General features: G+C 44.9%; 1 protein-coding gene across 2 annotated transcripts in view; it reads right to left on the bottom strand.

The window, feature by feature from the left end:
* The window catches only part of DNAAF8 (dynein axonemal assembly factor 8), a 151,575-nt gene that overhangs the window by 22,004 nt on the left and 115,792 nt on the right, over positions 1-13,779 (bottom strand). For both annotated transcript variants that reach the window (XM_043524105.1, XM_037911638.2), the window contains 5 exons: positions 13,504-13,698; positions 11,453-11,779; positions 9,548-9,610; positions 5,122-5,175; positions 2,633-2,802 (listed from right to left, as the gene is read on the bottom strand). In XM_043524105.1, coding sequence (XP_043380040.1) covers positions 2,633-2,802; positions 5,122-5,175; positions 9,548-9,610; positions 11,453-11,779; positions 13,504-13,698 — 809 coding nt within the window. The remainder of the gene's footprint in view (positions 1-2,632; positions 2,803-5,121; positions 5,176-9,547; positions 9,611-11,452; positions 11,780-13,503; positions 13,699-13,779) is intronic.

Here is a 13,779-nt window from a genome sequence, read left to right as displayed (position 1 = left end):
TCAGCTCCCATTTAGTCACCAAAATTCATGGCCAGATTTTCAAAAGAGCTCAGCACATTGGCTGCACATGCTTCCCTAGGAGCTGCAGGACCCTCAGCAATTGGAACATTTGGCCCTTTGTTGGGGCCAGACTTACAAAGATGCCCAGCTCCCATGCAGGCATTTAAAGAGGGCCAGAGCTGCAAAATGGCTCAGCAGCCAGCAACTCCCATTGTGACACTTAGCCAGATTTTCAGAAGAGTCCAGAGCCCAAAATGTGCTTTTGAAAATCTGCCCCTTTAATTAGATGCCTAACTGGGAGCTGAGCTCTTGTGAAAGTCTGGCCCCAACAGTGGGTGCTGAGCCCTTGGAGATCTGACCCCGGGCTCTTCTGAAAAGCTGGCCTCATGGCTGAAAGACTCTCAGTCATTGTCTATGAATGGGGATCAGAACCCTGAACAGTATACAGTACTTCCTGCTCTTCATTCCCCACTGCTACAGCCAGTCTATTATCTCCACTTTCTCACCTGCTGAAATAATAAAACCCGCTTTTTCCCATGAACAAACAAACAATACTCTGTAATATTTAAACTCATTAGTCATCAGCTCTTTAAAGGAACTAAATCAATGCTCAGCAGCTGCTCGGGAGAGCTGGAAAAACACAAGAATAAGTCAAGAAGTTCAGATGAAACAACAGCTCTCTAAAGCTTCCCACCCCCTCCATCTCTGAGAGACACTGGATCTTTTTAAATAGCCGTCCAAATACATGTATGTTTCTGGTGGTCAAAGAAAAACCACCCCCTCTTTATTTTTTTAATCTTATGATATACTCAAATTGCGTACAGCTCTTACCACCCACTCCCAATAATCCCACATCTCCCTTAATGGTGACCTGCAAGGAGTTTTTTGTAAAAGATGGGTTTGTGCCTTTTTTGCCTTTGTTGTGATGTAGAAACAGAGGCTGAGAGTGCTCTTTATTTACTTTAAAGAAAAGTTTTCTCGCCTGCTTGTTTGTTACTTTAGAATGGGGTAGTCAATATGCAGACCACAGGTCAGACACTTTTGAACAGTCTGCAAAATCTTTTAATTTACTTATTATTATCATGATTGTTATTATTTTTTCTGAAGTCTGGACCTTGACTACACCTTGACTAAGAAATCTGGACCTTGACAAAAAGATAATTGATTTCCCCTGTTTTAGAATATAGCGACAGAGCAATAAGGACAAACCTTATTGAATTAAGTTCAATCTTCCTGAATTAAGATCATTGTATTAAAAATTCAAATGTTTCTGTGTTATTGTGGGATTGGACGTAACACCTGTGGGGGGAGACATGGCAGATGTAAACCCTGGAGGGGGTAAAGAGCTTCAAAGCAAATGATTTTCCAGACAAGAATGAACTTTTAAAGTTATGTGGGTTTCTCAAAATCTCTAGGGGTAGGCGTATGCAAATGTACCCTCTTTGGTTATGCAAGAACTCAACCTTTTGAAGCTTTGCCCTGAGGGTGGGACCTTTGTCTGCTGATCATCCGTTACACAGGGACAAGATCAGAGGCCCAAACTATATAAAGGAGGGACCCATAGATGCAAGGGTGTGCTTGTTCTGAGCCATGGTGGTTATGGCCACGCACCCACAGAAAAAATCTTTGGTGGGGTTTGAAGGACTGACTCCTGCCAGAGCCGTTGGAGTTGGAGTGATCTCTGGTAAGCTTATTAGCATGTGTGTAGGTTGTTTTATGGTTTTTAATATGTTTTTTCTATAATGCTTTCACTTTGAGAATCAGTGTGCTTGCTTAGAACTGTGGCCAAGTACATTGTTTATAGCCTCTGAGGAGAAAGCAAAGCAGGCCTGCCTAGGCAGTCTGACTTGCTGGGGTATTCACAGGGTAGGCAGGGAACTATGCAGCATGGAAACACCCCAATCAGGAGGGAGTGTTGGATCTTTAACAAAGACTTCATCTATCTAAAATGTTATTAGACAGTGATGTTAAATAGATGTTAATGAAACCAATAAAATCCAAAGATTTTAAAAATAAAAATCCCTTCCGGTCTCAGTTGCTCAACATTTTTACTTTCTTGGCTCTTGTCACGTCATCATTTCACTAGCTCTCCAGTCATACAGAGTCTTCCAGGCTAGAGAGAATCTGAAATTCTAATGTTAAAAAAAAAGCAAAAAAATAAATTCTCTCTTAACTGAAAAAACAATGTTCATGCCTCTTTATTATCAAGCAAAAAAAAGACACAAGCCCAATTTTGTTTTACTTGCAGGTCATTTTTAAAGACTCTAGAACCTCAACAGTTGAGCTTCGATTGGAAATGTAATAGGACTCATTATGAATTAGGAAGTTTACTTAGTAACTTATTCAGATCACGGGAGGTTTCCTCCTAAATGGCATCTGCATGTCACTCAAGTGCTCAGAATTTTTCTTTCAGAGAAACCTGGTCTGTTTCTTTGTGCCATGTGATATAGCTCTCTTTCTATCTGACACCCAGTGCAGATTTAATTATTTTGTAGAGTTCACCTGTGACAACCACAGAGGAATCTTGGACTGGAGTTTTTGCTTTAACAGGAATGGATTCTATCAGCACATCCTGCAGCTGGACCGTTTTAAGTGCTAGTGCAGTTGTAGATCTGCCTGTTTTTTAACAAACCTGTTTAGCTTCAGATGAGAGGAGTCCTAAGACAATGTCTGGTTTCAGGCTTATGTGTTTCATCCCAACAAGGCTGAATTTTTCTAGGTCTAGTTTTCGGAGGATTCTAGCAAGGCTATGAGCCCAGACACCAGGTTTGATCAGCAACACAGTACAAAGAAGCTGGGCTCCTGTAACAAAAAAGCATTATAGTGAAACCAAAGATGTTTAAAGCACTGAGCATTGGTACTCACTCTCAGTAATTTTAAAGGCAAACAACGTAATCGTTTGTCAGCTAGGACAGGCATCTAAAGAACAAGGACTTTTAACAGCAGCTGGCATGCAGTCCACAGGACTCTACTGACAGAACCAAACAAATACAGAATAAGGCTGTGGGTATGGTTTAATATTTTAGTTTTAAAATATATCCAGATCAGCCAAGGCCAGAAGGGTGATTCTATCCGATACCTGAATATCTGTCAGCAATACCTATAGTTCCAAACATTTTATACCACAAGTTTGTAGATCCAGAATCAATTCATATCAGATCTTCATGTGGGATGCTAATTTTGCATATGTTAAACTTGATAATCGAGTCCCCTTTTCCATGTAATATAAGATCAGAACAAAGCCAAAGTTACCACAGGGTATAAGATGCAATCCTTATGGCAACCACTGAATCCTTATCATTCTTTATTTAGATCCCATATGTTTCTGTTTCCCTACTAGGAATATGCTGTTTAGAAGGGCACTGTCAAATAGCTTAGGTCTAAAGGCTCAGATTCTTAAGGGTACTTAGGCACACAACTGCCACTAATTTTGGTGGGAGTTAGATGTCTAAATATCACTGAGGATCTGAGCCAAAATCACTTTGCGTGTGACCCAAACTTCCCTCTACAGAGCTGAGAGCCGAGCTCAGCATCACTGTGCCTATGCCTGAGAGCCACAAAAAGAAACTGACTAGAAATGGAAAGTGAAACTGATCAGGCTAGCTTCACTGTCCTCACTGGGTGAAATGCATAAAGCAAACAAACTGTGCAAGTGTTGACATTTACATAACTGCCATTTAAAATTCTATCAGTCTCTGTAATCAAAAGCACCATATTATTAGGAGTACAATTATGATTTTTATCCTGATAACATCTTTTTAAGACTTGTTGGCAAAATGTAATGTCAGAAACAGTGAACTGGGACCCGTCAGCTCCTGGTGCCTAACCATGTCAGCTAGCATGAAGCATGTAATAATAAGTATTGCAGGCTGCTAATACTGTTACCATTATTATCTGTTTGCGTACATCAGATGTCACTTTATGTTTTCTATGCACCATGTTACTGATTATACAGATGTCAATGCAATGAAGCATCAGTGATACTACATATAATTTGATGCATGGAGTTCTTTTCAAATGGCAAGAGACATGTTATTGATTCATGACACAGAGCAATTTGGAGCCAGATAAAAAATAACAACATGCCCCTCATTCTGTGTACACCTCAGTGAGACAAATTAACCCATTTTCTTCTGGGAGCTCTTACATTATAGGATCTCATATTTTCTGTACAAAATCCTTGAACAGAAAGGTAAATGCCATAGCAACAGCTTGCTATGCAGAGGCAAACCTCCCTGCTACCCACAGCTACTGGTGTATAGAATGGCAATCTAAATTACATATTGTTACATAAGTAGTCATTGTCCTCAAGATGTTTTACTCACCATCTGCTGTGTTTCTGGGCAAACATTCCTATTCTTTCTGGTTTGTGGTTAACTATATGTGCTGCATATTTATACATACGTATATAAATTATCCACACCTGAAGGTGTGCACATGTTCTTACCTTCAGATGAGCCTGCAAAACTGACATCTTCAGATTCCCCTAAGAGCCATACACTGTCCCAGATTCAATCAGTTAATTGCCCTCATATCAATGGGAACTCGCCATGCTGATCACGTGTTACTATAGCCCTTAATTTGTAGGCCTCTGGTGCTCCCCAAAAGTCCAGGCTGATTTCCCCCATCACTTCTGACTGCTCTCTGGCCTTCCCAGGTTTTGCCAATGCTTTTCTAGCCTTTGTTACCTTTTCTTCTGTTCTGTGATACTCTCAACTCCCATCCTGGTGGCCAAGGTTTGGCCAAGTGTCTAAGTTGGTGTTGCTTTAAAGGGGGTTGAAGCCAAACTGCTGCATTGTCTTCATATACACTCCTAAACTGGAGAGGTGTGTTTCCTTCCTTTGGGTGTGTGGGTGGCTTTAAATCAATACAGCCTCAAGAGAAGCACATGTCAGGTTCCTGGGATGTTTAGACAAGGGCATGTATATCACTGCCTGTGTTCAAGCCCAGGGAAACATCTTGTGCAATTCCAACTGTCATCCTTTTCCTTGGTCCCTGTTGGTATCTATCCAAGCTGGCTCCACAAAGGCCTTGTTAAACCCACTTCCCCCCCAGGGATATTTGCTAAACAACAACTATGTGTAAGAGAGTGAAATAGAGAGAGAACCCTGCCCTCCTCACCTGCTTGCATGTAGGTGAACAATGGCTCTGCGTGGCCTCTCCGAGTCTCTCCCCCTATAGAAGAACAGTGAATTGACTTTAATAAGTGAGCATTGCTTTGGGACAGCAGTTGGGAGTATTGTCATCTCTGCTGTACTGCAACATATGGCAGCTACACAGACGCTCTTCATGATGTATACTTTGTTTTCAAATATCACATCAGGACGTACATGGCTTGATTTCAGAAGTGCTGAACACCAACAAATCCTGTCAAAGTCCACGTACTCTGCTCACTGAATAGGGAGTATTCTCAGGGACAATTCCCACCCACTTTAGGGCCCCTTTACACTACCAGGGCAGTGTCAAGGGCCTTAGTATAACTGAGAGTCAGGCCCCCTGATGAGATCTTAGGTACGAATGGTTTTCCTGTTTGACAGGGTACCTGTGATGGCCTACACTGGGCAGCTATGGGAAGCTTAAGGCCAGTTCAAGGTACATGTGAACCAGGAACAGCGGAAGCTCCCTAAAAGTGAGGGGGGCCATCAGCGTGCAAACCGTGGCCCCACCGCCCCTGCTCAGCTCCTTCCCCGAGGCCCCACCCTTGCACTGCCCATTCCCCCGAAGCCCCGCCCATGCACTGCCCCTTCTTCCCAAACGGTCACTCTAGCACCGCCCCTTTCCCTGAGGCCCTGCCCCCTTGCAGCCCCTTCTCCCTGAGCCCCCACCCTCGCACTTCCACTTCCCCCAAGGCCCCGTTCCCACGCCGCCTCCTCCCCCCAAGACCCTGCCCTCTGCTTGCTCCTCTCTGCCCCCTCCACCCTGTGGCTCACCCTTACAGTCAGTAAAAAGTGATGGGGCCATCGCCTTCTGACCCCCCCCTGCTCCGGAGCACCTGATGTGAACTGAGTAGTTTGCTGGAGCCCTGTTTTCCAGCCCCCCACCTCCAGAAGAAAAGTGACAGATGAATTACTTTGATATCCTCCTCAGGGCTTTAGTGATAACTGTATAAAACAGACCATTCAGTCACAAGCAGTGATGAGCTGCCAAAATCTGAAGAACCGGTTCCTTCAGTCGCTCCAGGTCTTCGGCGGCACGTCCTTCACTCGCTCCGGGTCTTCGGCAGCACTGAAGGACCCGACTGAAGTGCCGCTGAAGACCCGGAACGAGTGAAGGACTCGCTGCCCAAGACCAGGAGCGAGTGAAGGACCCGCCGCCAAAGTGTCGCCAAAGACCCGGAGCATCCGCCGCCAGGTGAGTAAAAATTAAAAAGGGATTCTCAGCCAGGGAAGCCTCCCCAGCTGGGAGCTCAGGTGTGCCAGACAGGACGGTCCTGGGGGCCGGATGTGGCCCGTGGGCAGGAGTTTGCCCACCCCTTTAACAACCGGTTCTAAACCAGCTTCAAAATTTAACAACCGGTTTGCGCGAACCGGTGCGAACTGGCTCCAGCTCACCACTGGTCACAAGGCCAGCACTCTGAGTCACCACGCAGCTTGACAACCGGTAACAGAATGAAAAATGCTACAAAGGAATCCCAAGGGTTGGAAGTCCATGGAAAACCTCATGCAGAAACAAGCAGCTGCATTGTTCACAACCCCTCATACATATTGCGCCTTCAGTTGCCTTAGCTCAAGTGCTGGGACGCTTATGACCTTATCAACGAACTAGGAAAAAATGGGCCCTCCATCTGAACTGCTGCTCTGGGAATGTTCAAGGGAACAGCGTTGGAAAGGTTACCAAAATGTCTAGGCATATTAACACTCATGTTTATAGAAAAGGAGTACTTGTGGCACCTTAGAGACTAACAAATTTATTTGAGCATAAGCTTTCGTGAGCTACAGCTCACTTCATCGGATGCATGCAGTGGAAAATACACTGTAACGAGAGTGATCAGGTAAGGTGAGCTATTACCAGCAAGAGAGAAAAAAAACCTTCTGTAGTGATAATCAAGTAGGTGGGGGAGAAATACATTAGGGTTGAATAAAGACTAGGAGTGGATGTGTCATTACACAAAGTAAAACTATTTCCCCATATTTATTCCCCCCACCCCCACACTGTTCCTCACACGTTCTTGTCAACTGCTGGAAATGGCCCGTTTTGATTATCACTAGAGAAGGTTTTTTTTCTCTCCTGCTGGTAATAGCTCACCTTACCTGATCACTCTCCTTACAGTGTGTATGGTAACACCCATTGTTTCATGTTCTCTGTGTATATAAAATCTCCCACTGTATTTTCCACTGCATGCATCCAATGAAGTGAGCTGTAGCTCATGAAAGCTTACACTCAAATAAATGTGTTAGTCTCTAAGGTGCCACAAGCACTCCTGTTCTTTTTGCAGATACAGACTAACACGGCTGCTACTCTGAAACCTGACTCATGTTTATAAAACCATTCCCTACGAAGGGACTGGATGACTCAAGGGACAGGCAATGGAATATGGAGTCTTTCACCTCTAGGCTACTGGTTGATCTCCAGCCTAAATGCACAAGGGCTGAGCAGTGTTATTACCACTTGAAGGTTCTTTGATAGAATGAATTCGTGGATCTCAGTCCAGCTACAGCAGACAGGTCACAAAACCAGCTAACTGTCCCCCTTTACTGGCATTCTCAACAGAGGGGCCAGTGGAGTGAAGGGGCCAAGGAGACTGAACTCCCTTCAGGCCCCTATAGAACATCCCTCACCATAATTGTTTGGATATATTGCTGGGGAAGCTTGTGCTGCTGCTGCCTGTTTAGTGAAGTGTAACTTTATACTTTTAGTATAAGTAAAGGCCTTCAGTCTCCCGGGGTTTCAGTCTGGCCGCTTTAACAAACATTACATTTGATTTAAAAAGCAAAACCAGGAAATCCTGTTTGTTAGCAACAGACTAAGTCATTATACTCCTTTTGACTTCATTACAGCGTGGTTTCCATTTCCCACAGCCCTTTATCTGGGAGCTGCCTACCCGCTGGATCACTTCCTTTTAATAAAACCTATGTTTCTTTCCATGGCTATTTTTTGTTCTGGTAGAATAATAAGCAGGACTAAGAGGCAGATCTGACCCTGAAGCTCTCTGGTAATCTCTCAGGGTATATCTACACTGCAGCTAGGAGGTGTGATTCCCAGCATGGACAGTCTGGCACTAGCTCAGCTCGAGCTATTGTGCTATAAACAATGGTGTGGACATCAGGGTATACGGGGCGGTTCTAGCTAGGTCTGAGCTAGGTGGCTAGCCCACACTGCTGACTATGCTGCAATGTCGATACTGCTATTTTCCATGTGCTAGCTCAAGCTCTCTACCCACGCTGACAATCACATCTCCCAGGTGCTATGCAGACACACCCTTAGCGATCACATCCCCATAGCACCTATTTTTTTCTTGAGTATTTTGGGAGCCTGACTGTTCTTGGAACTGTGTTTAGCCCTATATTCCTTGACAGCCCTAGATGGGACTGCCCCTCTGTCCAGGACAGGAGGAAGGATGTAAAGAGAAAGCACTGTAAATTATCCAGCGATTAGGGCACTAGCTTAGGACTTGGGAGATCTGGGTTTAACACCCTGCTCTGACACAGATTTCCTATGTGACCCTGGGCAAGTCACTTAGTTCCCCATCTGTGCAATGGAGATAATAGCACTGCCCTGCCTCACATGGGGAATGTGAGGATAAACATATTAAAGACTGTCAGGTGCTTAGATACTATGGTCATGGGGAACACACAATTATCAGAGCTGGACAGACAGGAGCTCCCACTAGAGACGGCCAGGGACCCTTCTGAACTGGCTGGAGGGGCTCCTAGAGTGAAAGGTGTCCCCAGGACGGAGTCTGGACCTTGTGATTACCCAGGCTGGCCACTTTCCGCACCATTTCACGGGTCAGCCTGAACTTGTGCACAGGTCGCCTTCCGTGTTCTACTCCATCTGCAGAACTGTTGGTTTATTCCCACTCCTGATGCTGGTCTATCAAAATGATATTGTAACAGAAATCAAGAGCAAGGATGCAAGTCCCTGCCTGCCCCCCGCTCCCCCCCAGTGAAAGCTGATGTGACCCAAGCTGCAGGCCCCTCATGCTGGCACCACCCAGTGAAGGGGCTGCGGTGATCAAATCACCCACAACCCACACTGGGCCAGCAGCCTGAGGCCCACTAGCCCACAAAATGGGGAGGGAAGGGTCATGGTCAAGGAAAGGGTGTCACCAGGGCACTGATTCAGCATACTCCCTGGCAGCCTCCACAGTAGGACTCCTATGGACCCTGACCTGTTAATTAAAGGCGCTCCCATCATGGTACCCCTTGCAGAGAATGACCTGCCCCCCGTCCTTCCTAAGCACAGGGGATTGCAAACTGCAGCCCAGGTCTACTAATGCAGTGGTGATGCATATGACAAAAGGCTGCAGAATTATAATTTTTTCAATATTTATTTTAAGAATAGGGAATAATTTGAAAGCAAACTGAGCCCATGTTTCTGGTCTTACCTTCAGCCCTGGAACCTCTGACATACGGTGGCAGGTACTTCATAGCAGGGCGACGTTTGCAATCTGCAAAGGGAAAGAGATGTGCTTTTTATGACTAATCCTAGTGTGATGGTCACGATTGCTTGTTGAGATCAGAATTGTAACTATATGTACCATGGCAATAGGAGTGGGCTTTAAAGAGCTGCAAACCACCCAAGGGAAGAATTGCTCTTCAGAATAAAAGACCCCCGATGGAGAAAACAACAGGAGGAAAGAATTCAGAGTGACCCTGTAAAAGAGTTCCTGCTGGCTGCTGGAGTCATGGTTAATAGCAGTATGTGTGCTGCCTTTTTACCACTGACAATGGCCTATCTGGGCAAACTGAGATTGTAACCACCACCTTCCTGTGCAAGCTGATCTCACAGCCCTGCCTGAACCTTTCTTGCACCAGGACTTTAAGGCAAGTCAATACCACATCAACTCGCAGTGGCTTTTATACACAGTTTTGGGGAGATCTAACTTTGAGATGCTGGCTTCCATCCCATTACTGAAGACCCCCTTTTCATGCTCCTCCACTCTAAACACAGAACACCTGAATAGTTCATTTGCAGATCACCACAACAGCATGTACCTATACTTTTTGACACCAACACAGCTCATGTCTGCTATTGTATTAGACTGCACTGTTGTTCTGTACTACATAAGCACTGTGCATCTGACAGGAGCATATAAGCTTGAGTTGGCAGTAATGCAAATGTGCAGAAACAGGAAGAAATAGAGGGTTATTATAATTCATAAGGAATTTATAATGAGTTTATGGAACTCTGACACCTTCTCCTCATTCAATACACACAGTTATCATGTGCCCATCTCTGGGTACCCAGAAAATGGCATGTGATCTTATAGCATATGTGCATTATGGACTATTTACCCTTTGGTGCTGGGAGTCAGGATTTCTTAAGTGACTTGCTGATAGATTTCATATTACAGGTAACAGAGTGAGCTCCAGGTTTTGCTATTCCAAGGCATCAAATCTGAATAAAACCACAGTATGCAAAGTGATTTGGCTTAAGCAGGTCTGGCTGCACATTCCTTTCTATGGAAGGAAACCAGTAGGTTTACTACACAGATGTGTTAGTGCCAGCATGCATCATTCATGTTTGGGGAGCCTTTGGCAACAGTGCCATCCATTTTCCATGAGTTCCTTTTCCTTTTGTTCAGAAAGAAATCCTAAACAAAGGATTCAGTGCATCACTGAGTTAGTCCCTAAGGAGTCTGTCTGTATAGGGACACCAGGCACGGGACTGTATGTCTGCTACTTTACATGTTGTCAAACCCTATAGAGGTTGACGGCTACCACGTGTTCTGTCATGTGACAATCATTATGCAGCATTTTATGAGATCACATGGATCCTTACAATTGTAGGGTGTGGAAGCTTGTCTAATGGGTATGCGAGTGGTCAGAACAAATGAGTGGTTGTCATGATTCCTAGATTCTATTCCTGACTTTGTTACTGTAAGCCCTTCAGCATGCCATTTAGGCTCTCCGCATCTCCATGTCTGCGTATATAAACATGCAAAATGGCTATAATACTATTTACCTAGCTCACGGGACTGTAAAGGCTCTTTAGTAGTATAAAGTGCTTTGAGAGCCTCAGATAAAAGGTGCAATGGGGGTGCAAAGTTGTGTTAGACTATTAGGGCCAAAACCTACCTCCATGTTCACCAATATGGCTTCCAGTGACTTTATTGGAGCCCCACACATGCACACAAGTGCAGAATTTGACCCTGAATTAATTTAATTTACTGTGTTTCTTATGCTGCTTGACTGGAACACACAGCAAAAAGGCTCCTTTGTCTGTGCTCAGTAAGCTGCCCACGGCCTGCCTAACTGCAAAGCCTGTTAACAGTAAGAACAACTCCTACCAGCTATGAACTCTTTCTCGGTGAAGAAGAGGACTGCCTGCCTGAAGGCCATCTCTGGGGTCAAGGCCATCACTCTCTGAAGGTCACTGGTGTTAGTGCTTGTCTTGTCTCCCAGCAGTGTCAGCTTCTTCAGGGTCTCAGCAAGAACCCCAAAGGCACTGACTCTCCGCAGCGCACAGATGAGAGCTGGGCTGGACATCAGCATATTGATGCTTCTTTGCCAGGAGGTATCTCCCACCTCGAAAGGGGTTACTTCTTTGGCCTGACTCCGAGTGAGATGGCGCAACCACTTGAGGCTCAGAAGCTCAAACCCTGGGTCAAGTCCTTCTGCAAGAAAAGAGAAACCTGTTAATTACTAATTGGTAGCTTGTGTTTCCTAGAGGCTGTTCTCTGCTAGTGTCTTACATTCACACTGGTCTTATGGTCTTCTTTAGCAGACAGGAACTTCCAAACTTGTTTGGTCTCCACTCTCCCTCCCATCCACCAGGAAGTGCAGTGCAGGGTTTGGAATCACACTGGGCTAAAACTTAGTATATTCAAACAATACAACTTCTCGGAAGTTAAATGGCTAATAATTAGAGCCAGGAATGGGCTACCTAGGAAATAAAGAACCCTGTGCCACATCAGCAGAGACGCATGGAGATCCAGTGCCGCAGTCTGATTAAAGAAAGGCTTTAACGTAGAGCAGGTGAAAGGGACATGTTGGGAATACAATGATATTTAAGTGCTTTGACACAGCATAGTATATAATTATAGATATTGTAACTGCTCTGATAATGCTTCATTTTAAGGGATATTAATTATAGTAATCAACTCCATTGTAACATTGACTTGTCACTAGAATAACTTAACTATTGTTATGTTTGCAAACTAGGCTTGTTTTCTGTGTAGTAAGATGTTTGGAGGTTCAATACATAATTGTATGTTGCTGAGGTTACTATGGGCTAGATTCAGGAACCCTTGCATGCAGTGAGTAGTATCATATTCTGCGAGTACGCCCATTGGTTTCAAGTCTACTCTAGGAGTAGGGTGCTACTCAGTGAGACCCAGCCTGCCAGACTCTGACCCTACGTTAAGGAGTACTTTGTTTTTTACTTCATAACAATTTCTGTACAATTAGTGCCAGTTAATAAAATAAAATCATCATACTATTTTGCTCTTATATAGCACTTTTCAGGCATACATTTGAAAGCACTTTACAAAGGAGGTCAGTGTCATTATCTCCATTGTACCAGTGGGGAAACTGGGGCACAAAGCAGTGAAGTAACATGCCCATGGTCACACAAGAGGCTAGTGGCAGAACTAGAGTAGAACTCAGGTCTCCTGACTCCCCTGTTCTGTTCCCTATCCACAGAACCATCCTGCCTCCTAAATATGAGGGCTGGGCAAACTGGTTCGGATTACATATATGAGCTAGCCTGAACCTTAGCACATCCTTGAACTGATTCAAAACCCACTGCAGTCAAATGATGCCCATCCGGGCCAAGATCACTCACTAACATTCACAGACTCTTTAGGGAGATAAATAAATACACCTATCTACCTGACAGGGCCTGGGACAGAGTGTTAGAAGCTAGCAGGTGAGGCAGCACTCTGATCACTTAGGCACCAATTAGCTCCCCTGGAAAAGGCTGACTAGGGAGGTGCAAGCTAGTTTAGCTGCTCAGGCTGGAAGAGCTAATTAGTCCAGCAGCAGAGGCTATAAGAAGGATGCAGGAAGGATGTACTGGGGGAGAGAGGGAGTAACCAGGGCTAGCTGAGCCCAGTGCATGCAGAGCTTTCAAGGAAGGGAGACTCCTGTTCCTCCCTGGCCCTGTAGGAAAGAGCTAAAGGGAGAAAAGCGCTGTATTAGTGTCGGTGATGGGAATGTAAATAAATCACTCAGCGGAGAGAGTCTGAGAGGTTCTTGGGGCATCTAAGGATGGGGAGGAGTGGGCCCCGTTACAGAGCCCCTTTCACCACTTTTCCTAAATGAACCTGCTGAGTTAAGAGTAGCTGGATAGAATTTAGCTGGCCAAGGCCTACAAACCTTCCCCAAGAGAAGGAGTCACCTGGGTTTTGAGGTTGCTTCTGGAAGCCAGGGTGAAGGATTTGGCAAAGAAGATGGCCAGCACTCTTCATGGCTTCCTTTCCAATCAGTGTCAGGATGACAACTTGCTCCATTTCAGGATCCGAGGCATAGGTTCGGTGGCATAAAAAATCCAGAGGAACATTACACGAGTCTGGCACTGCACTGAGATTGCCTCCTGCTCAGAGAGAAGATCAAAACAACAAACCTAGTTATCCAGGGTAACAAACTTCCTCTTTCTCTTAGTGTGGAGGGATTG

Source organism: Chelonia mydas, chromosome 10 (assembly GCF_015237465.2).
Source record: "Chelonia mydas isolate rCheMyd1 chromosome 10, rCheMyd1.pri.v2, whole genome shotgun sequence".
Taxonomy (NCBI): domain Eukaryota; kingdom Metazoa; phylum Chordata; order Testudines; family Cheloniidae; genus Chelonia; species Chelonia mydas.
This window is presented reverse-complemented; position numbering and strand designations above follow the sequence as displayed.